Source organism: Prinia subflava, chromosome 8, assembly GCF_021018805.1.
Source record: "Prinia subflava isolate CZ2003 ecotype Zambia chromosome 8, Cam_Psub_1.2, whole genome shotgun sequence".
NCBI lineage: Eukaryota > Metazoa > Chordata > Aves > Passeriformes > Cisticolidae > Prinia > Prinia subflava.
The window spans coordinates 594992-615371 of record NC_086254.1 but is presented as its reverse complement, the minus strand read 5'-3'; the positions used below and the strand labels follow the sequence as shown (position 1 = coordinate 615371).

General features: G+C 53.3%; 1 protein-coding gene across 1 annotated transcript in view; it reads left to right on the top strand.

The window, feature by feature from the left end:
- The first annotated feature begins 4298 nt into the window (after window positions 1-4298).
- Window positions 4299-20380, top strand: part of TSPOAP1 (TSPO associated protein 1) — a 66656-nt gene continuing 50574 nt past the window's right edge. Inside the window, exons 1-3 of the mRNA XM_063402319.1 lie at window positions 4299-4878; window positions 16478-16585; window positions 18169-18297. Coding sequence (XP_063258389.1) covers window positions 4600-4878; window positions 16478-16585; window positions 18169-18297 — 516 coding nt within the window. The 5' untranslated portion in view covers window positions 4299-4599. The remainder of the gene's footprint in view (window positions 4879-16477; window positions 16586-18168; window positions 18298-20380) is intronic.

Genomic DNA, 20380 nt, shown 5'->3' with positions numbered 1-20380 from the left:
TGTCCCGTGGCAGCCCCAGCCATGGTCACAAGATCGCCTGAAGCCAAAAAATGCTCCTATAGTCCTAGTCTCCCTCCAAGTGCATACCCCTGCCCTGTGTCTCCTGGGGGTCTAAAACCAACCCAGCTTCCACAGAGGAAGTTTGATCCTTGTTCCCAAAAGTCAGCTCCCAAAATCCCTTGAGGCATCTTCCCTTTGTCTCCCCATGTCCTGCCTGTGGGAGAGAGCATCTAAAAATAGTAGAAAAAATATTCAAAATACTTTAAAAAAAAATCCAAATTTCTGTGGAAATTTTTTACATTTTGTAAAACTTCTTATGCTGGTCTCAGGATAATTTGGGGGGTTCTACTGAGTTTGTGGTATTTTTCTTTCACTGAGCTGTCCGGAAAGGACTGGGGTGTTTTATTTCTTGCTGTCCCAGCTTTCCCATGTTTTCTGGCTTTGTGGCTGTTCAAAGGGGATGAGGAAGGGAAAAAAAATCAAATCAAAACTCATAACTGTCACAAGGAGACAAGTTTTTAAACACTAAAAACGAAAAAAGTCTAAAAAATCCCCCAAGCAACCACTGTGGCGGACTGCCCCGAGCGGCTTTTGGTTTGTGAGCACCAGGACGGAAAAGCAAATTCACATTTTTAACATGCAAAAGCTTTGAAAATTCACTTCCTAATAATCTGCATTCAAGTATTCGGAAGGATAAATATCCAAAATCATGACCAAGGTCTATTGTGCTTACAGCTACTACTCGGTCACTTCTGTGAGAGACGGTTGGAAACATGGTTCTTGCTGAGAGCAGCAAAACAGAAACTGCTACTTTTTTCATGTGTTTTTAAAGTAAAAGCCTCCCTTCAAGCCCACCCCTCATCCCAAAGGCATTTTAGCAGGTTCCTGTCCTTTTCCTGTTGAGGTGAGCTCCTAGTCTCCACAGGACCTTGCTGTGTTCATCCATTCCTTGGTTGATGCCTCACAGGCTGGGTGGTCCCCAGGCCCTGCTGCTCTGCTGACCCAAAAATGCCCTGAGCGGGGCAGGGTTTGGGGCTGAGATCCCTCTGAGGGTAGTGGGGGGTGCAGATATCTATCCCAGCACTCTGAGGATGGCTGTGGAAGGGCTGTAGGGACTGACAGAGCCCAGCCAGGCTCTTGCCAGGCTCTCCCGCACAGCCTCAGGGCCTGAACTGGTGTTGCCACGCCACACTGGGGCTACCAGGGCTGGGGCTCACCATGACCTCTGTCAGGGCCAGCCCAGCACATTCCTTTTCTAGGTTATTTTTAACAGGGGTTCCATCACAGCGCTTCTTCAGAATGTGGAGCTATTCCCTGCCAGTGTCCATGTGCTGCTGGGGATGGCAGGATTGGGGGAATGTGGCCATGTGCATCTCCCCCTTGGAGCTGTTCCAGGACACATCAGATCTCAGGCTCAGGAGGTGGGAATGGGATCTGGAGGGCTCTGCTGGCACTTTTGTCACTGCATATCCCTGCAGCCACCAGCATGGCTCATGCACAGGGACAGAAAGGATCATGTGCTGGAGTTATTCCCGGGGAACTGCTGGAGAGAGGATGGGAATGGGTTGGCACCCACTAATCACCTCAGCCTGGAGGTGCCTCTGAGTGCTGACATACATCACTGTCCCCACACCCTGGGAACCTCCCTCAGGGCTGCCTTGGCCCCTTCTTGTGCTCATTCTTGTGTTTCTTTCCCAGCCACAACCACAGGAGAGCTCCCACTGCCCACTCCAGTCCCTGCTGTAATCCCCAAAACTAGGGGAGGATCTCAGGTAGACTCACCAGGCATTAACTGGACTTAAATGCCCTGTAGGACTTTCAGGTGGTGGGCCAGGAGCATCAGTGAGGCTCAGCCCTGGTTCTTCAGGCCTTGGCTGTGCTTTTGTGTAGGTAAAGCTCTGTTGGGTCTGATCTCCTCAGTGTTCCCTGTATCATCACTGTAAGAATCTTGTCTCCAGCCACATGCGCTGTCTGGAGCCCAGACGAAACAGTTTGTCTCTGGCCCTGCACCTGGCTGGACCCACCTTTGCCTTATCTGTAGACCCAGCTCTGTCTCCTCCTGATCCTGGCTGGATCACTTCCTTTCCTTGAGCCTGTGGTTCCCCATGTCCTGGGAGAGTTTCAAGGATCTTTCTAGGTCTACTCTGCAGGGAGCACAGCTCCACAGCAGATTTCTGGGTGACTTGGAGGACCAAGGAGACCTGCAGTACCCCATCCCTTTAGCCCTCATGGGAACTTAGTGACTCACAGCTCAGGGAGCTCTTGACCCACTGAGTCTTTAATACCCCAGATGAATTTTTTCTCTCTCCTTTTTAAGCAGACTTAGTAAGATTTTAAGGACTTATCCATCTGTGGGCTGGCCAGGATGTGAAAGGTCATCTTCAGCTTCCCAAGCTCAGAGCCCCAGCAGATATCCTCTCCCCAAGAATGGTGTTGTGAGGGTTGTGGACACCCCATCCTTCACTTCACCTAACTGGGACTCTCACTGAAGGTTGTGGGTGATCCAAACTTGAGCCTGTGGGATCCCTGGCCCCTCTTTCTCCAGGGCAGCAGGTCCCAGCAGTGCTGTGGAGCCAGGTGGATCTGGCACACATGAGTGGGGCAAGGGGAAAGATGTTTGAGGGACAGTGGTGGCAGCACGTCCCAGATGAGCCAAGCAGAGCCTTCTCACAGGGTGGTGGAAGCACAAAGCAAGCCAAGGCCACCAGCCACACGAGATCTTATCAGGGTGCATTTCTCCTCCCACTGCTGCTGCCTCCTTCTAATGAAACCTGCTTGTTCTGTCTCTGTGCGGAGAGAACAAGCTGAGCAGTGCCTGGGCATTCTTCTACACTGGTTCAGCACCTGTGGAGCTTGCCTGGCACCTTGCCAGGGGAACAGCCAGGGGCAGGAACTGCGGGGCAGTTAGCAGTGAATTTACTGTCTTGATGGTGACTGGCTTGTGCTGCCTGGGCTCAGGCAGATGTGACACACAGCTGGTGGCATTGGGTCCACGAGGTGACACATCTGCACATCCTGATGGGCTGGACAAGCTGCTCAAAGGAGGTGACTACAAAGTGGTGTCTGACAGGAGTACTGAAAACCCCCAATGGTATCTCCCCTGGAGAAGGTGGCCCAGGAAGGTTCTCCTGCCCATTCCATGGCCACAAAGGGACCAGCACATGTGAGATGCCAAATGCCACCCACACGCAGCAGCAGGGAGGCACCAGCAGTGAGACTGACAGTAATTGCCACACACAAGGACGTCAGGAGGCAGGACCCGTCCCAGCTGCTCAGGAGTTTGGGGATCATCAGTCCCTCTTGGGTTTGGGATCGACAAATCTTGCTCTGCAGTGGGTCAAGCACTGAGTGGGGCTGGGGAGCAGGGACAGACAGATACCCTCCAGGGTGGTCCAGTGGCTTTCCCCTGAGCATCACTAACACCATGCAGCCTGATGTATGGATGTGATCTTCATTAAAGACACAGCACGGCAGGGAGGAGGCAGGGAAAGACAGAGCGCACGCCTGCCTGTTCCATGCGCTCAGGGATGGCAGTGCCCGCTTGGCTGTAGTATTATGCTGTGAACTCCTGTCACCAAGGATCATACCAGCCACCCTCTCTCTCGCTGCCTGCACCACGCTCTGCCTCTTGTTCCAGGCGTGCTGCAGGAGGGGCCCAGCCCTTTTCAGAAGCGGGTTGTTTCCAGCATGGTGTGGCCGGGAGGTACCAAGGTTCCGCTCACACAGAAGGAAGGTGTGCGAGCATGCCTGGGAAAGAACCAGGCATCCTGGGGCACAGCTGAGCATCCCCAGGGCAAAGTCGGGCATGCCGGGGGCAGAGATGGGCATCCTTGCAGCAAATCAGGCACCCTGGGACAGAGCTGAGCATTCTCGAGGCAGAAGTGGGCGTCCCTGGGGCTGAACTGGGCATGCTGGGGTAGAGCTGGGTATCCCATGGCCAGAGTCGGTATCCAGGGCCAGAGCTGAGCAGCCCTGGGGCAGAGCCGAGCACGGGCTCGGGCCGGTGCTGTCCCCAAACCCCTTCCCGGCGGCGTGCGGGGCTCCGAGGCTCCCCGGCCCCGGTGCGGGGGGAATGCGGTGCAGGGGGATGCGGGCTCAGCGCGGCCGCCCTCCCCCCCTCCGCCTCATCAATAGGCACCAGACCCCGCTCTCTCGGCGTTGCCGTGGAAACCGGCGCAGCCGCCGCCATTGGCGGCGCGGGGCGCGGCGCGGCCCCCCCGGGGTGCCCAGCCCGGCTCGGCGTTGATGACTCGGCAGCGGCTGCGCCGGGGGCTGCCCGGGGCCGCGGCGAGGGGCTGGCAGCTCCCCCGGCCCCTCCGCCACGTCATGGGGCCGGGGGCGGCGGGGGTCTGAGGGAGCAGCCTCCACACGGGGAGCCGCGAATCCGGGCGGTGGCGGAGCCATTCCCGGTTCGGGACGGAGCCAGCCCCGGTGCGGGGATGCTAGTGCTGTGGCCGCCCCCGGCCCCGGCCCCGCCGAGGAGGAGCGCGGCCCGAGCTGCTCCCGCCGCCGCTCTGATGCCTTCAGCTTTCCCTGGCCGGCTCCCGACGCCTCGGCCAGCCTTGTCCGGTGCGGAGTGAGCCCAGCCCTGCCCCAGCCATGCAGGAGCCGGAGCTCGGCGTGCCCGGCGCAGCCCTGGGGCAGAGCGGTGCCCCCGCCGCCCCCGCCCTCCCGGCCCTGGACACGCGTGAAGGCGCGGGGGGTGACACGGCCGGCTGCCAGCTGTCCCGGGGGTCGGAGCGGGACGGAGCACCCCAGCCCCAGGAAGAGTCCTCGAGAACCTCCCGCGTTCCTTCGCCGGACCCCCAGCGGGTTCACTCCGCACCGGAGCTCGTCGGGCCGCTGCGAGCGATGGACCGGACAGACAAACCCCCCCAGGTAAGGCGGTCATCGGCTGTCTTTGCTCATTCTGGGGGAGAGGAGGAGGGATGTCACCTTGCTACGAGACGGGCACGGGGAATTGGGACCGCAGGGCTGTGGCTGAGCCACCCACAAAAGCATTCCCGTGGGGTTGGCACCTGCCACAGCCGCTGCCACGCATCCGAGCGAGAAAAGAGAGCTTTTGCTACCCTTCAGCAGGGATTTCCAGCTGCCTCTGTCCTAGAAGACGCTGGAGCTGGTGCGGGGTCTTGCCGGAGCCCTGACGGGGCTGACGCTGGGCAGAGCCCACCTGGAGCAGGCACAGCCCTGCACCAGCAAAGGCTGTGCCATCCCTGCGCCATCTCCCCGTTCCCGCAGCATCAATGGCTCTGCAGGTAGTGGCAGGGAAATTATTCACTGCCACCCTCTTCCAGAGCATCCCCTCTCCTCTCTGGGGAGCCCTGCAGGGCTTGGGGCACCTACACTGCAGGAGAACCCAGCCCCTGCAGGCAGCACCCGAGCACTTCGGGGCAGTGCAATCCCCGGCCCCTGCAGCATCTCCCCAAAAAGATTTTAAAAGGCTTCCTCAGGATCTCACTGCCTTGATCTAGGTCACAGAAGTTCATCGGCTCACCCTGTTTAGGACAGCTTGCCACCCTTTCCCATGGGGAGCATCCATCATCTTCCTGGGGTCTCCTGGGATCTAGGGAAGCTCTGTGGTGCGTTTAAAATAGGGGAGAAAACGGCTCTTGACCTTTTCTTCTTGAGCACAGGCGAGAGGAGCTAACCAGTGCTGGTCGGGGTTTAGCAGGGGTGTTTTGAGGGAGGCTGTGCCGTGCTGCTGAGCCCGGCTGGAGAGCAGCCTGGGGCAGCCTGCGGGAGAAACAGTGCCCCTGGAAACCCACCGAGGGAGAAAATTATTTCACTCCAGCACAGTTTGTTAAGGGTCTGTTCTGAAGGGCTGTTTATTGTGATGCTTAGGGAAAGACCACATTGAACCTTGGTCTGACTCTGACCCCAGCCCTGGTGCCAGAAGCACCGCAGTCAAAATACAGGACAGCAGAACAGGATGGATTTCTGCTCCCACCCCTCTTTGTATTCCAGGAGTCCAATCGGCTGTGCCAGACTTACTGTCTTCAGAGAATCCTGGAATGGTTTGGGTTGGAAGGGACCTTGCAGACCATCTCATTCCAGCCCCTGCCATGGGCAGGGAATACCTTCCACTAGACCAGCTTGCCCAGTGTGTCCTGTAACGCTTTCCTTTGGGAGAGCCAGCTGGCAAGGGAGGGAGTAGGTGCTGTGTCCTGGTGGGAGCCTGGGTGGGAAGGCTGGGATTGGGAGGGCAGATGACTGGTTCAGAGGGGTGTTTGTGGGTGCTCCAGCAGCTGAACTGCACCTGTGAGGTGGGAGCTGTGCCCAGTTCTTGCTGATCCCTGCCCCACCACTGGTCTATGGAGGTGACTGCTGAGCACCTGCCATCTGGTTTGCCATGGTCCTTGGGCTGCACTGAATATTTTCCTGTGATCCTGGAGGCTCCTGGCTGGGTGGGAGCCTTCCCATGCCATTGTGGCAGCACCATGGTAGTACTATCATAGCATCGTGTATTGGGCAGCACTGTGGAGGGACTGGTGGTGCTGGTGGTGCTGTGATGTGCTCTGGTGCCAGAGTGATGGTGCTGTGGGACTGGTGTTACTCAGCTGCATCATGGCAGTGCCACAGTGGCACTGTGATGTCATTGGGGTGGTGCTGGTGGTACCATGGCAGTACCATCGCTAACACTGATCTTGCTCTCCAGAAAGGTTACCTTGTGTTTTCCTGGAGAAAAAAAAAAAAAATCCAGCAGTTTCTCCTGGCGTCAAGCGGCTTTAGGGATGTGAAGGGCTTCCATTTCAGCCCCAGGAGGTAGCTCAGTGCTGTTGTCTCCAGCAGAGCAAGTGCTGGTGCTGCTGGGCTGTGGACCGACATCCTCCAGCATGGGGACAAGGTGCTGTGTTAGAGCTGGGGCCAAGACAGGCTTGCACAGCTCCCCTCCAAAGCTTTGCTGCTTCTGGCCAGGCTGGAACACGCCCTGTGTGTTGTGCTGCCGGGCTTCTTTTAGGACATTTGTCCTTGGGATGTCAGAGGTGCGTTATGTGAACAGGACAGCTGCCTCCAGGGAGTTCTCTTCTGGTGTGGGGAAGAGCCTCCTGAGGGCTCATCGCTGACAGAACTGATTAAAGATGTTGATTTTACGATGAAGCTCTTGCTGTGTGTCCCAGCCTCTGCCACCACTGCTCAGCCATTCCCTCAGGAACAGGCTGTGGAGAGGCATTAAGACTGTCTGTAGGTCAAGTTAATCTTGACATTCTTGCCTGCGTGTCTCCTGAGTGCAGAGTGTTGAGAGCTGTTGCCCTTCTCCTATCTGGGAGCTAGCAGAGGAACTCTGGAATTAGGGAGGTGGGACAAGGGGACACACTTGGAACCTCTCATCCAGCCCCTGTCCCCAGAAAGCTCCAGAGGTGGAAGAGATTGATCATGTCCTGACCAGACAAGTGTTGAGTATCTCCTGGGGCTGGGATCCCACCAGAGGAATGTTCTCCGTAACCTGGTGGGAATTTTCCTTGTTGAGATTTGTGCCCACATCTCTCCATCTATTTGTCACGTGTCCCTACATCCTGCAAGGCACTGCAGGCTTTACCAGCTCCTTGGCAGAGCAGTGTGTCCCACCATGGCCCCATTGGATAATGCTGTCTGGGGGTTGTCACAAGTGTATCCTTCCTCCTGGGCCTTTGGAATTGCTCTGGTCCTGCTTCCCAAAATTTCTGTGTGGACATAAGAAATTACTTTCCTGCTGAGAATCTCCAGGCACTGCAGGGGTAGGATCCCAGTCCAAATAATGAATATCAGAGAAGGAGAAAAATGTTGTCTGTGTAGGAAGAATGGGGTTAAAGTGGCACAGATACAGTCTGTCTGGAAATTGGAAAGTTCCCAGAATGCTGTCAGATGGATTTTAGAGCACTTCCACAAGAGCTCAGTGCCTGCATCTCCCAGGGGATGCTGCTCCAGTGGGATCTGCTTTGGCCCTGGAAAACACAGGATGGTTTTGGAGTAGGTTGCTGAAGAGTAGGCTCCCTCTTGGTGTCCTACATTGGACTAGGGAAGAGGATCAAGGTGGTTCACTTTCTGCATATTCCCTGCATCTTTCCTTTCCAGGATTACTCATCTCCCCAAGCTCCCCAGATCACTCATGGAAGGGATGAGCTCAGCAGCTGACCATTCTGTGTTCCCATTCCAAAACCACACAAGCAAGGGGCACAGTTAGGGTGCTCTGAGCTGGTTCTCATGACTTCTTCTCAATCACAAGAGGTTGCTTTGGATTTGAATTTCTTAAAATCCAAGCCTCAGCTTCCCTTGAGGTCACGTGGAGCTGAGAAAATTCAATAAATCCATAAACCCAACTGAAAATGCTTAAATCAAGGAGCCCTCCAGTGAGTAGGACTTTAAATAGCCTCAAAAACCTGTTGGTCCCAGTGAGGCTTAATAAAACAAAGCAGAGACACAGGAAGAATTATAAAATCCTGGTAAATATCCTCCGCATCAAGTGCTCAGGCCAAGCTGCATTTAATGATAAGCCCTGTGCCTTTTGCAGGAATTTGTGGTCTTTCAAGAGCTTCAAATTTTCCATTGGCAAAGCTGAAAAGCTGTTCATTTAGTGTCTGAAGGTGCGTAAGAGCTGTACCCTTGATTGGAAAGGGTAGGTCAGCAGAATGAAAGATGGCAGTAGGACAGGGAGACCTTGGGCAATGGAGCCAGTTCTTGCTATTTCTTGCAATCCCAATTAGAAGACTGTATTCCATCATGCTCAAAATCTGAGTAAATTAATTTTCCTTGGCTTGGCAGTGCTCAACCTCATGCAAATGCCTTAGTGCTGTTTGCTGCAGCACTGTGGTAGGCCACCTCAGGCAGCTGCCTGCCAGGAAGAGCCAGTGCCTCCCTATTTGTAGGGATGAATGGATGACAAGGGAAAGTGAGAGTAGGAAGGGGAAGGCAATGCTCATTTTAGCTCTTTTTCTGAATAAACTCATGCCTTCTGTGCAAAGACATGTCCAAATGGCTTGGCTGGGTCACTTGTGTGGTACGTGGATGGTAAGGGACACCAAGCAGTGCCTGCTCACTGTGTCCTTGGCTCCTCTGGGGTGGTGGAGATAAACTGGATTTGGGACAGGGCTGTCACACCATGTTGCTGTTGGCCATTGCCAGACCATGACCAAGATGAGCAAGAATACTGATCCCAGCCTAGAATTACAAAATCCAAAGTGATTTGGGTTGAATGGACCTTGAAGCCCATCCAGTCCCACCCTCTGCCATGGGCAGGGACACTTTCCACGGACAGGAACACCTTCCACTATTCCACTTGGAGGTTGCTCCAAGCCCCATCCAGCCTGGCCTTGGACACTTCCAGGGATCCAGGAGCATCCTCAGCTTCTCTGGGCACCCTGTGCCAGGGCCTGCCCACCCTCACAGGGAACAATTTCTTCCTATCTGATCATGCCATGGCCTGGGCAACTAGAGCAGGTTTTTAGCCAGTGTGACCCAAAAGAAAAGGTGTTCTTGGCCCTGGGAAGCTGCCAGTGATTCAGAAAACAGGAAGAAGTGGGTGAGACACTGCAATGCAGATTTCTGGGCAAACCTGACTTGTACATATGAAATCTGCCCTTCAGCTCCCTGATGCACTCTGCTAGGTGGAAGAGCAAATATACCTCTTCAGAGCTGAACATGCTAAGGAATCGAGTATTTCCACTTAATCAAAGCACACCTATGATCATGGATGTTGCTGCTGAGGCGCTGTGGTAAGAAGGAGAGTTGGTGTTGACTTTGCAAGCCATGATCCTCTTAGAGGGCTGTGGCTCTTCTGTAGGGGCTGGGAATTTACTGAGGGGCAGCTCAGTGGCTTCCCAGGGTGAAGGCAGAAGTCTCATGCCTTTCTTGGGAGTGTTTCTTTGGATTAGAGTTTCTGTTACAGGAAAGATGAGATATCAGAGAACAATCATCCATACTCCAGCCATCAAATACCAAACCTGGAAAGAACTAAATTTTATCATTCTTCACCAGGGGTTTTGGGGTTTTTTGCATGTTCACCAAATAGAATTATCTGACACATGGCATCAAGAAAGAGTCCACACCTCAGAGTGGTCTAGGCCTGAGCCTGCAGTGCTGGGAGCTGTAGATTGACCTCTGCTTAGAGCTAAGTAACAAAAAGCTCCAAAAATATCTTATAGTAAGCCAGTACCCATGTTTTAGCTCAGATGATTTGCAATGTGCATGGGTACACAGCAGCAGAGTTTGCAAAGTCTTTCTGTGTTTGCACTGAAGTTTTTCACACATTGCTTCCCACATCTTCTACATATTGCATTTTTTTATATAGTTGAAATACTGTTGCGTGAGCTATTTCTCTGCAGATCCAATTATTTGTTCAGCAGCGCCCAGAAAATTCTGCAGTGGGGGAAAAAGCTTAGCTGTCTTGGTTTCAGAATATTACAGCCTGACCATGTTTCATGGTGCACAGCCTGTCTTCTACACATTACCCATGTGGGTAGTGAAACAGCAATGTCCCCTGAGTGCAGTGGGGATGGAGCACAGTCCTGCTTTACCAAGAGTGGAATTTGGCCAAATCATTCTGGAAGCTGGTAAGAGGCAAGGGAGACACTTGTACACCAGTGTTAAAAGGGTAGTTGGTAGAACAGGCTTTGTACCTTTTTTTCACCTTGCAAAATGCATTTGTCTTTCTCACAAAGTGTGTAGGGGGCAAAGACCCTGCGGGGGACACAGTGGTGGCCAGGGGTGACACAGTGGCCCAAGAACAGGAGGGTGATGTTCCTGTACGTGAGGAGTGTTGCACAACCTGGTGCTGCTGCAGGTTATCTGATGGATCAGCTGCAGTTTGTGGCCGCACACAGCCTGGGATTGCAAAACACTTTGTGCTTAACACGAGAGAGCTGGGTCACAGCTGGGGAAAGCCTGTCCAGGGCCACACAGACCTTGTCATGCCTCTGCTCCAGGCGGGTCGTGGCCATCTGGAAACAGGAACATGTCTCCATAGCCCACTGTAGAGCATGGCCAGGAGCAAACTGGCCAAACAAAAGAACTAGAGATCCCAGCAGTATTCAGCCAGATGAGAACCTGCACCCTGAGCAGCAGCTGTCCTCTGCCAGAGGCCCCCATGGCTTCTCCAAACCCTCCATTCCTCATAATTCCTTGCCCTATTTTCTGTCTGATGGTGAAGGATGAAGAGTCACATGTGCAGCACCTCAGGAGCATTTCAGAGCGACCTTCCTGGCAGCCACGGGGTGTTTCGGTGTCATTTTCTCTCATCTTCTTGCAAATCCTCCTGTCTTTTGGATTTGCTGTCAAAGGTGAGAAATTGTGCTGCATTGCACCCCGGACCTGGCTGCAGCCTTAGATTTTGGAGAGCTGATCCTCTGCCTTTGGGAGTTTATTCTCCACTCACATTCCTCCCTGTTTCAGTTTTGCAAGAACCTTAATTTCTCCCTGGCTGGGAGGCTGGAGAAGCTGAGCTCATCAAAGGACACTGAGCCAGGGTCATCAGAGCTACTGAGCTGATTATTCTCCTCCTGGAATAGCTGGATTTGTGTTCCTGGGATTCATAATGATGCTTCCACAGAGGGTTTAAAGATAGAGAGGACCTGGTTTTGTGAGACTCCAAATTTAGCTGCATCCCATTTTAAACACCCAGTCAGGAGCATATGAAGAGCTGGCAGTGGTCAGAGGGTGTGCAGGAGAGGATGCCTGGGGAAATGCAGAGAAACAGCAAATGTATAGTGACTGCTCCCCTGAATATTCCCTCAATATCTTCCAATTCATGGCTCCAGCACTCCTCATGCTGGAGGCAGGATTTTTGAAGTTAATAGCCTTGGATGGATTTTTTCTTCTGTGAATTTATTACATGGGGTGATAAAAATCAGATAAATGAGGAAATCACATAAATAAGGGCAAGTAGTAGGCTGGAAGAAGGGTGGGTAGCAGGAGAAAATGCTGACTGATGGAAAGGGGAGTTGGCAGCACATAGGGCTGTGAGGAACTGCCCTAAAGGCAAAGGCACAACAGAGATGTTTATGTTTGAAACCAGGAACAGTGCAAAATGCAGGAAGGAAACAGGACAAACACAGTGGGACACACTGCCTGTCAGAGAAGTGGCAGGATAACCAAGCTTCATCCCAGGCATGTCTCTTTCTTCTCTCATACCTTTGGCAGCACTGTCCTGTTCCCTGGCTGGAGATGTGCTGGCTACTCACTGTGCCGGCAGCAGCAGCCCTGGGGCTGGCTCTGCTCACTGACCGAACAGGAGATGAGGCTATTTTTGTCTTGCTTTTGACACGCAGTGAGGGCACTGCAGAAGAGCTGCCTATGGAAAAGAACTTTGTCCTGTGAGGTGGCTGATTCCCTTGAAGCTGTCTGGAAGAGGAGAAAATGGATTGGCAATGACAGGCTTCATTTCCAAGTGAAGAGGATTGAGGAACTAATTACTAAAGTCAAGTAGAACAAACAGCTAAAGGGCTTTGACATGGTGGAGGCTTGGGGACAAAGATTTCAAATGAAAGAGAAGTGGTGGATTTAATATATCCAAGATAGCAGGAGAGCTAGGATAGCTTCACCTGGGAAATCACTCTGCAAGGCATCTGCAGAGGTGGCTTCTGCAAAGCAAACACAGGAACTGGACCCTGGATCAGCTGCAGATGGAGAAGTCAGGGCATCTTGAAATGGTCAGTGGTTTATAAACCTTCAAACTGTGTGTGGTTTCTACACCCTCAAATTAGGTTTGTGTTCAAATCAGCTGTGTGCCCGCCTGTTTCCAAAGACTGCCTGAGACTTCCTTCTCATGGGGCCACCTGGTAAATTCCTCCTCCCTATCTGGCTTTCAGCAGGGATTTCAAAGCAGGGCTCAGTTTAGACTTAGGGCTGTTCCCTGGGGCTGGCTGGGGGAGCACTGGCCGGTGGGTACCAGGCCGTGCCACGGTGCCGGCACAGCCCCAGCCGCATTGCAGAGCATAGCTGCAGGGAGTGCCTGGCAGATTTATTGTCCTCTGACAGCCTCCTGCAAGTTTTCTGCAGGACTTTAAGGACTGTGCTGGATGCTGGGTGCTCCAGAGGGATTTTGCCTGCATGACCCATTTAGCAGCCTGGCTGGGCACCTCTCCCTGCCAAAGCCACTGCAGCTCTCCAGTGCATTTGAAGCTTTCAGGTGAAAAGGCAGTTTTCTGGCAGCTGCCGTGCTGAGACTTTTCCTTGCTGTTCTCAATGCATCCTGGAGAAACCTTGGCCTCTACATGCCAAAAGAGATGACAGATGATGCTGATACTCCTGTAATGGAGGCTTTAAAGCCATGTGCCTGCTGGTCTCCTCCCTCAGCGTCCCTGCTGTTCTGCTCCTGCCTTCCTCTCATTTTAGAAACTTTTCCTGTGGCAAAATACCATGTGACTTGCGTTAATTTTTAGGTTAATTTTTTACTGGCCAAGGATGTTCCTGATTTCCCTTGGTTCATGGAAAACCTCCCTGACCAAGGAATGCATTTGGATTCCAGCTCCTGCTGACACTTCCGTATGTCTTCATCTGGATGAGTCACTTTTTGGGGAGCCTCTGTGACTCTTCTCCCTAACAATTTCTTCTGCCTCCCCATGAAAGGCACCATGGGAGCCCTGAGTGCAGCCAGCAGTGAGGCTGCACTGTACAGTGAGGAATCCTTAAGGAACTGCAGAGCGGTTGATAAATTAAAAGCCATTTCATTATAGGAAATGAATGTTTAATGAGCGTGAGATGACGTCTAGACAGCCCTTTGGTTCCAGGCTCTCCGTGGTCGTGGAGGAGGGCTCAGCTGATGCAGCCAGCAGTGGCTCAGAGCCAACGGGAAGCTTTTGGCAAAGCTTTTGTGGCAGTGAGGTCCTTTTGCAGGACAGACGTCCTGGCACGGCAACGATCTCCAGCCTCCACGTCTTCTTGCTGCTGCTGTCCCTTGTGCCTCTCTGGGCAAAGCCCCAAGGAGCTGTGGCCACAGAGGGACGTGCTAGCACAGGGGAGGCTTGGCCCTCTGCCTGGCCCCAGCCTGGAGCACACAGCCACACTCTCCTGCTCCATGGCACCTTGCCCGAGGAGGCTGCAACATGCACAGAATGGGAAGGGACATGCCAGCCTTTACCATGTCATGGGCTCTGGAGTTGTGACACAAAACCTGGGCTGAACTTGGGACAGCCTGGCATGGTGGGGGTGAGGGGTTATAAGCCTTTGCATCCTGCCCTGATGAAATGGTTTATGGCTACAGAAATGGGCGTTCAAATGCATAAATTTGAATATAGGTCCCCAAATATTCCCATGCCATGCTGGAGGTGCTGATTGTCCCCTCCTGAAACCCCATGCCGCTGATGTCGTAAGTCCTGGCTGGCTGGTGGGGGAGGCAGGAGCACATCTGATCCTCCTCAAAAGTTCTGCTCCCATCCCAGTGCAGAGGCTGCTGGCTCACAGTGCTCACTCTGTCTCAGGGCAACCACAGACAAGAATTGTGAGGCCTCTTGCCAGTGGCAAGGAGATGGAAATAATGCACTTTGACTTCATCGCTGGGTTGCCTGCTTGGCTCTGGGGGTGGCAGCAGGGCACCAGCCTGATATGCTGCCATACACAGCACAAGAGATGCTGGTAAGACCCCTCTCACCATGAACCCACCCTGCTTTGTCCCCTCTTTGTCACCTGCAGTGTCACCTACTTGACTTCCCAGGCCAAGGAAGTGCTTTGCTTTGCTGTTCTTGGAGCTGGTGATGGGGAAAATGATCTCTGGGACACCTCACTGTCCCTGTAAAGCTGCAGGGATGGGACTGATGCTGTAGGAGCTGATACTGGACACAGAGGTGTGCACATGGCTCCCAGGGGAGCTTCTTGGCATCCCTGGGATGCTGGGTTCAGAGATTTCCTTTGTTCCTGGGCCTACTCTGACCATCCCTGGGAGCAGCCCTAAGTTTTTGGAGAGCAGGAGAGGGCACCCAGGTGCTGCAGTGTGATGTCTCTAGGAACAGTGGCCTGGAGTGCCTAGGAGGGGAAAAAAAAATAGAGGAAGATGTATTCTTGCTTTCCCAAATGTGGGTAGCAGTACAGTCTCCTTCTATGGGGCATTTCACTCCAGCTTTCACAAACCCTAGGATTTCTGTGGGGAGGGTGGGCATCTACAAACCACTCTGCCAAAAGTCTGTCAGCTTGTGGCATGTCATATCCTGGTGTCTCAAGGGGTTGATGGGACTGGGGACACCACGTGAGGCTGATGGGAAGGGCTGGGTGTCATCATCTCTTTTGTTGTTGTTTTCAACCTCCTTCAGCTGTGTTTTCCCTCCCTGCTTTGTCAAGGCATTTCCATACAGGTGTGAGATGGTGAGAGAGCCATGGGCATGGCACTACGCTGGGGAATTCAGTGGGAGGGCACTTTGTGGCACTGGTCTCCTGGCCTATCTCTACAATGGACACAGTGGAGAAATAGGAATTGTTCAAAAGTGTGAGGAGTTTTAGCCAGTCTCAGACCTCCTGGAGCTGAACTGTCTGAGCTCTTGTTACCCAGAAAGCTTGGGCAGCATTCCTTTGGGAGTGAGGGATGTTTCCCTCATAGCTCTGGCTGGAAAACTGCAGGGCAGAGCTGTGCACACTGGGAAGGTCACAGCCTTTCAGCAGAGACTTGTTGGGCTCTGGGAGCAGGTCCTGCAAGACCTGCCTGGCTGCTGGGAAAGCATGTGGCTGGATCTTCCCCAGGCACTACCATATGGCAGCTGTGAAGCAACAGCTCGGCTCCGAGCTTTGCTAACGCCCAGAAATCCTTGCTGGGAGCCGGCTCCAGTAGCGAGCCTGTGGTGAGCTGCTCTCGGCAGGAAGCAGCAACCGCAAAACTCTATATACAGCTCCCGGCAGAGCTGCTGCTGCTGCTGCTTTTGAGGTGGCAAAATGAAGGTGGTGTTTGCAAAGAATCTTGCATGTCACCTTCTTCTGGAGCCAAGGCTGACACAGAGAGGAAGATCTGGGGTCTGGCTCCTGGGCCCTCTCCTGGGCCAAACGTGTGCTGGTGTGGGGAAGAGGTCGAGGAAGTCTGGTTGCCTCCAAACCCGTGTGGTGCTGGAGGCCACTGGGTCCCTTAGCCATGGGGAGCAGCATACATGTCTGGGGTGCTAGGAGTTGTATTCTGCCTCCGTAGGTCTTTCCGGCTCTGCCTGTGTTTTGCCTGAGCCAGTTTGGATGGTGCCATGGCTCAGAACAACAGAAAGGTCTGAGCTTTTTCCCTGGGTGGAAGTTAAAACAACTCTTAAAGCTATGGAGATGGCAGCTGTCACCCTCAGGGTGGCCTCAAAGGCCAGTTGTCCCCCAGTGGACATGCAGTCCCCTGCCTCCTCCTGAAATCAGCCCCCACTTTGCCTTTAGCATCCTGATCCTGCCAGCCACTGACACAGCCAGGCCAGGCTCACCATGGGGCTGGGGCTGGTGTGAGGCTGTGGCCCCTCTGCCACTGCCCCTGGTGAATCCCTGTGGTCCTGCAGGACCTACAGTCTCTGCCGCAGGCAGGTGGAGCCTTGCCTTGCCTCTCTGTGCTGTTTTGCAGAGTGGGGCTGACTACAACTTCCTTGTGAGCCAGAACACAAAGCTCCTGAGTACGCTGGAGGACCTGCGGCACCGCTGCTCCAGCCTGGCCGAGGAGAACAGCTTGCTGGTGAGCAGGAGATGCTGTTGTGGGATGCTCTGTGGGGAGGGAGTCCTGGACACAGAGTGCTGCTGTCTGCGGCCAACTCTAAGAGATCACAGAATCACAGACCATGCTGAGTGGGAAGGAGCCCACAAGAATCATTGAGTCCAACTCCTGGCCCTGCACAGAACCATCCCCAAGATGTCACACCATGTGCAGGACTATTGTCCAAATGCTTCTTGAATTCACGGGATAATCTGGGCAGAGCCAGAGGACAAAGGAGGTCTGGGTGCTTTGGGTCCCCTGGGTGCCCTCCAGCCATCAGCTGGAGCTGGATGGACCCTTCCCTGCAGGGCTGGGCAGGGGGGGGGAAGTCACTCTTGTTTCCTCTGGTAAAGCAGAAACACTGATTCACTCAGCCTTGGCTCTGGGTGACAGTGCAGCACTGCCCCCTGCTCCCATGAGAGCCCAGATCCTCCCCAGCTGCACCCCAAAGCCAAGCCAGGCTGCCACAGCCTGGGCCTTCTGTCTTCTACTCCCTCCCTCATCCCTGATTCCACAGGTGGGCAGCCAGGACTCTCAGGAAAGAGGGGATATTCCCCTCCTGCATCCTCCCCAGAGAGCATCACCTCTTACCCAGCCCTGCAGTAAGGGGGGTGCAGCCCAGCCACACTGGGTAAATTTGATTGCTCAGCATTTAAGATTTATATCACCTCATCCAAAATGCATATTTTAGATGGTTTTCTTACACTAAAAGCATAAATTCAGCATGACCTGTACCCCGAAGGGTTACCCCTTATCAGTCATCTAGATTTTAGTGAAGCACAAGCCTGTGTGTCAAATTTGACTCTCAAAAATCAGCCTCAGCCTTCCAGCCCAGGCACCCATGGTGTGCTCTCACAGGGGGAGGGAAATAATCATGAGGATCAGTCGACATGACATTTCTGCTGATGTTAAAAGACTGCACAACACATCTGGGTTTGACCTTGGGAGAACGAGCCATTGGCAAGTGGCAGCTTATTGGAACAGACAGATAACAAATAAAAGGGGATTAAGAGTGAACAGAATCAATAGGAAGAAAAATAAAATTTGCTTTGCAAATATCATAAAGTCCTTTGTCTCCTTCTCGTGCTCATGCTGTGGTGTCAGGACAGGAAGGACACAGATAAGCTTGCTGTGGTGGTGCAGTACAAATCCTCAGGGATGTGTTGAGTCCTGTAATCCTGGGGAAATAAACTGGGAAGACTCTGGAAGAGAAGGCCCAAAGGGTGGGTGGCCAGGATGCCCTACTGCTGGAGACATGTTGAGTCCTAGCAGAGCCTGCAACAGGGATGTTGTGGATGGAGAGGAACTCTGTGGGATGGTCTGGGGTGGGGTGGGGGACATCTCATGGGAACTGAGAGGTCACATTAACAAAAATACCAGGAAAACACAGGTTTCAGGGACTGGAGAGGCAACAGAGATTGGTGTTCAACATTTGGATACTTCTAGGAGAATAGGCCAAGCCCTGGCTGGGAAGAGGCCTGTGTGCCCTACATAGGTTAGGTAGAGGCAGGGATGTTGGTTCCTGAGCAAAGGCTTCACCTTCAACTTCTCCTTCTGCTCTCCAGCGCAGGAGCTGCTTCCCCCAGACAGAGGAGAAGGTGAAGCACCTGAAGAGGAAGAATGCGGAGCTGGCGGTGATCGCCAAGCGCCTGGAGGAGAGAGCCCGGAAGCTCCAGGAGGCAAACCTCAGAGTGGTGGGTGCCAGGACCTGCCGTGGCTGGGGAGCTGGGCTGGGAGAGCAGCTTACCACCAGGACCTTTGGTTTTCTGCTTCCATTGAGCTGGAAATACCTTTTCTTTCTCCTTTTCTTAAACCTACAGCAAACATGCTTTGCACATCATAGCAGAGCAAGAATCACCAACTCCAGCCATCGCCAGCTTCTCTGCTCCTCTTCGGGGCTGGTTTGAGGGATCTCTTCCTGCTTGGTTTCTTGCTCTAAGGTCATAGTGTAAAGTAATTAACTCAGCTTTCTTTTAATTCGTCTGACTTCATCAAAAAGAAACAGGAAGGATTTGAATAAGAAAAGGAGTGCAGTGAAGCAAAACAGGAAGGGGTGAGAGGCAGCTCTGTTCCATCCACACCTCGCTGGAAATGCTGTGCAAGCCACAGGGCTTCTGCTTTTTCTAACCCAAGAGCAGCTTGTTGTGAACCCTGGAGTGTGCGACATGGTGCAGCAGCAGTGGGAGGTGGCTGTAGGGTATGGGATCTTGAGCACACCTTTCTGAAGAAAAGCAGGGATTGTGATGGAGAATTCAAGTCATTTAGGATAGAAAGAAGGAAGTGAAAGCTGTGCTGGAGAGAAGGTAGGGGGATTTCCTGGCATTGCTGCCCTCTCTGTCCCCAGGCACTGTGTTGCCCGTCTGTCACGGGGTTTTGGTACTTGCAAAGCAATAGATAGACTTGTCAGATACTATGTTAAGAGAAGCCATTTGACATACTATGCAGACCCTCCAGCACATATACAAATACTGTTTTATTTGTTTCCCCTGTGAAACTTTGGTGTGGAGACAGTTTAGGGCCTGTGCAAGTCCTGGAGAGCTGACTTGCTGGGCTCCTGTGATGGCCCAGGTGTCTTGACAGCAGCAAGTGCTGGGATGGCTGAGCTTTGTGGAGGCTGAGCTGGAGGTAGAACCAGAGAAGGGGCCCTGAGAAGCCAGGGTTAATTTGGCACCAGGTCCCTCCAGTGTTTGATGCCCAGGTCCTGTGGAGCCAGAGCCACACAGCGTCTGCACATGCATGAGATGCTTGGGAAGACCTGGGGAAGAAAACTTCGCAGAGAGGATTCCATGTGCCTGATCTGGCAGCAGAAGATCCCCTTCCCAGATTGTCAGGCTTTGTGAATGAAATGTGAATGAGCTATGAAAATAGCTGGGCGGAGAGAGGTAGAGTTAGATAAAGCCAGGGACTGGATGTATCCTCTGTGCCCATAGGGCTGGAATGAACAGATGGTTTGAGCTGCCCCTCCGTCCAAGTCTGTGGTGCTGGTACCCAGTGGGTGAGCCAACTCCAGGGATGGGGACACCCCAGGGACACTGTGCCAGGCAGCCTCAGCTCCTGCCTGGGTAGAGCCTGTACCTGTACCAGCCAGCTGCCTGTCCCTGCCTGCCCTGCTCCCCCTAAGCATACTGCCATCTCCACTTATGCTTTCCTCCCTCCTAGGGAGCATGTGAACCCAAACTGATTTTCGTCCAGTCCTGCTTTTCCCACAGTCCTCCCTGGCTGTGCTGGCCCTGGCTGGGCTCTCCTTAGCCTCTGCCTTTCCCTCTGTCTTCTGCACATCCATGCTGAAACTCTTTCCTCTAGAAACCCATGGAATCTCCATTTCTCTTCCTGGTTTGGCCACCTCTGTCCTTGATCCCATGCTATATTTGATCCCATGCTCATCTTTCCTGCCATTCTCCCCTCCTCTCTGCTGCCTTCTCTTGTCTTTTTTACCTCATCCTGTTTTTTTCTCCTTCCCCTCCCCACTTCTCCCCTGCCTGCAGCCCCTGTGTTGGCTGTACCTGTTGAGTACCTTTTTCTTCCCACCTCTGCTTTGAGCCACTTTTCCATCCAGCCTTTCCTCTTCTACTTTTCCATAGATCTGTCCTGCTCCTCTGTCTTGTCTGTCTGTCCTTTCGGGCCAGGCTGCATTTTTTGACAGTGCTCCCTGTGCTGGGTGATGGGGTGGTGGTTATTGAACACCAAAGGGTAGTGAAGAGGTGTTAAGGAACACCAAAGGGTGATTGGGTGGTGGTTGTTGAACACCAAGGGGTGGTGGAGTGGTGTTTCTCACAC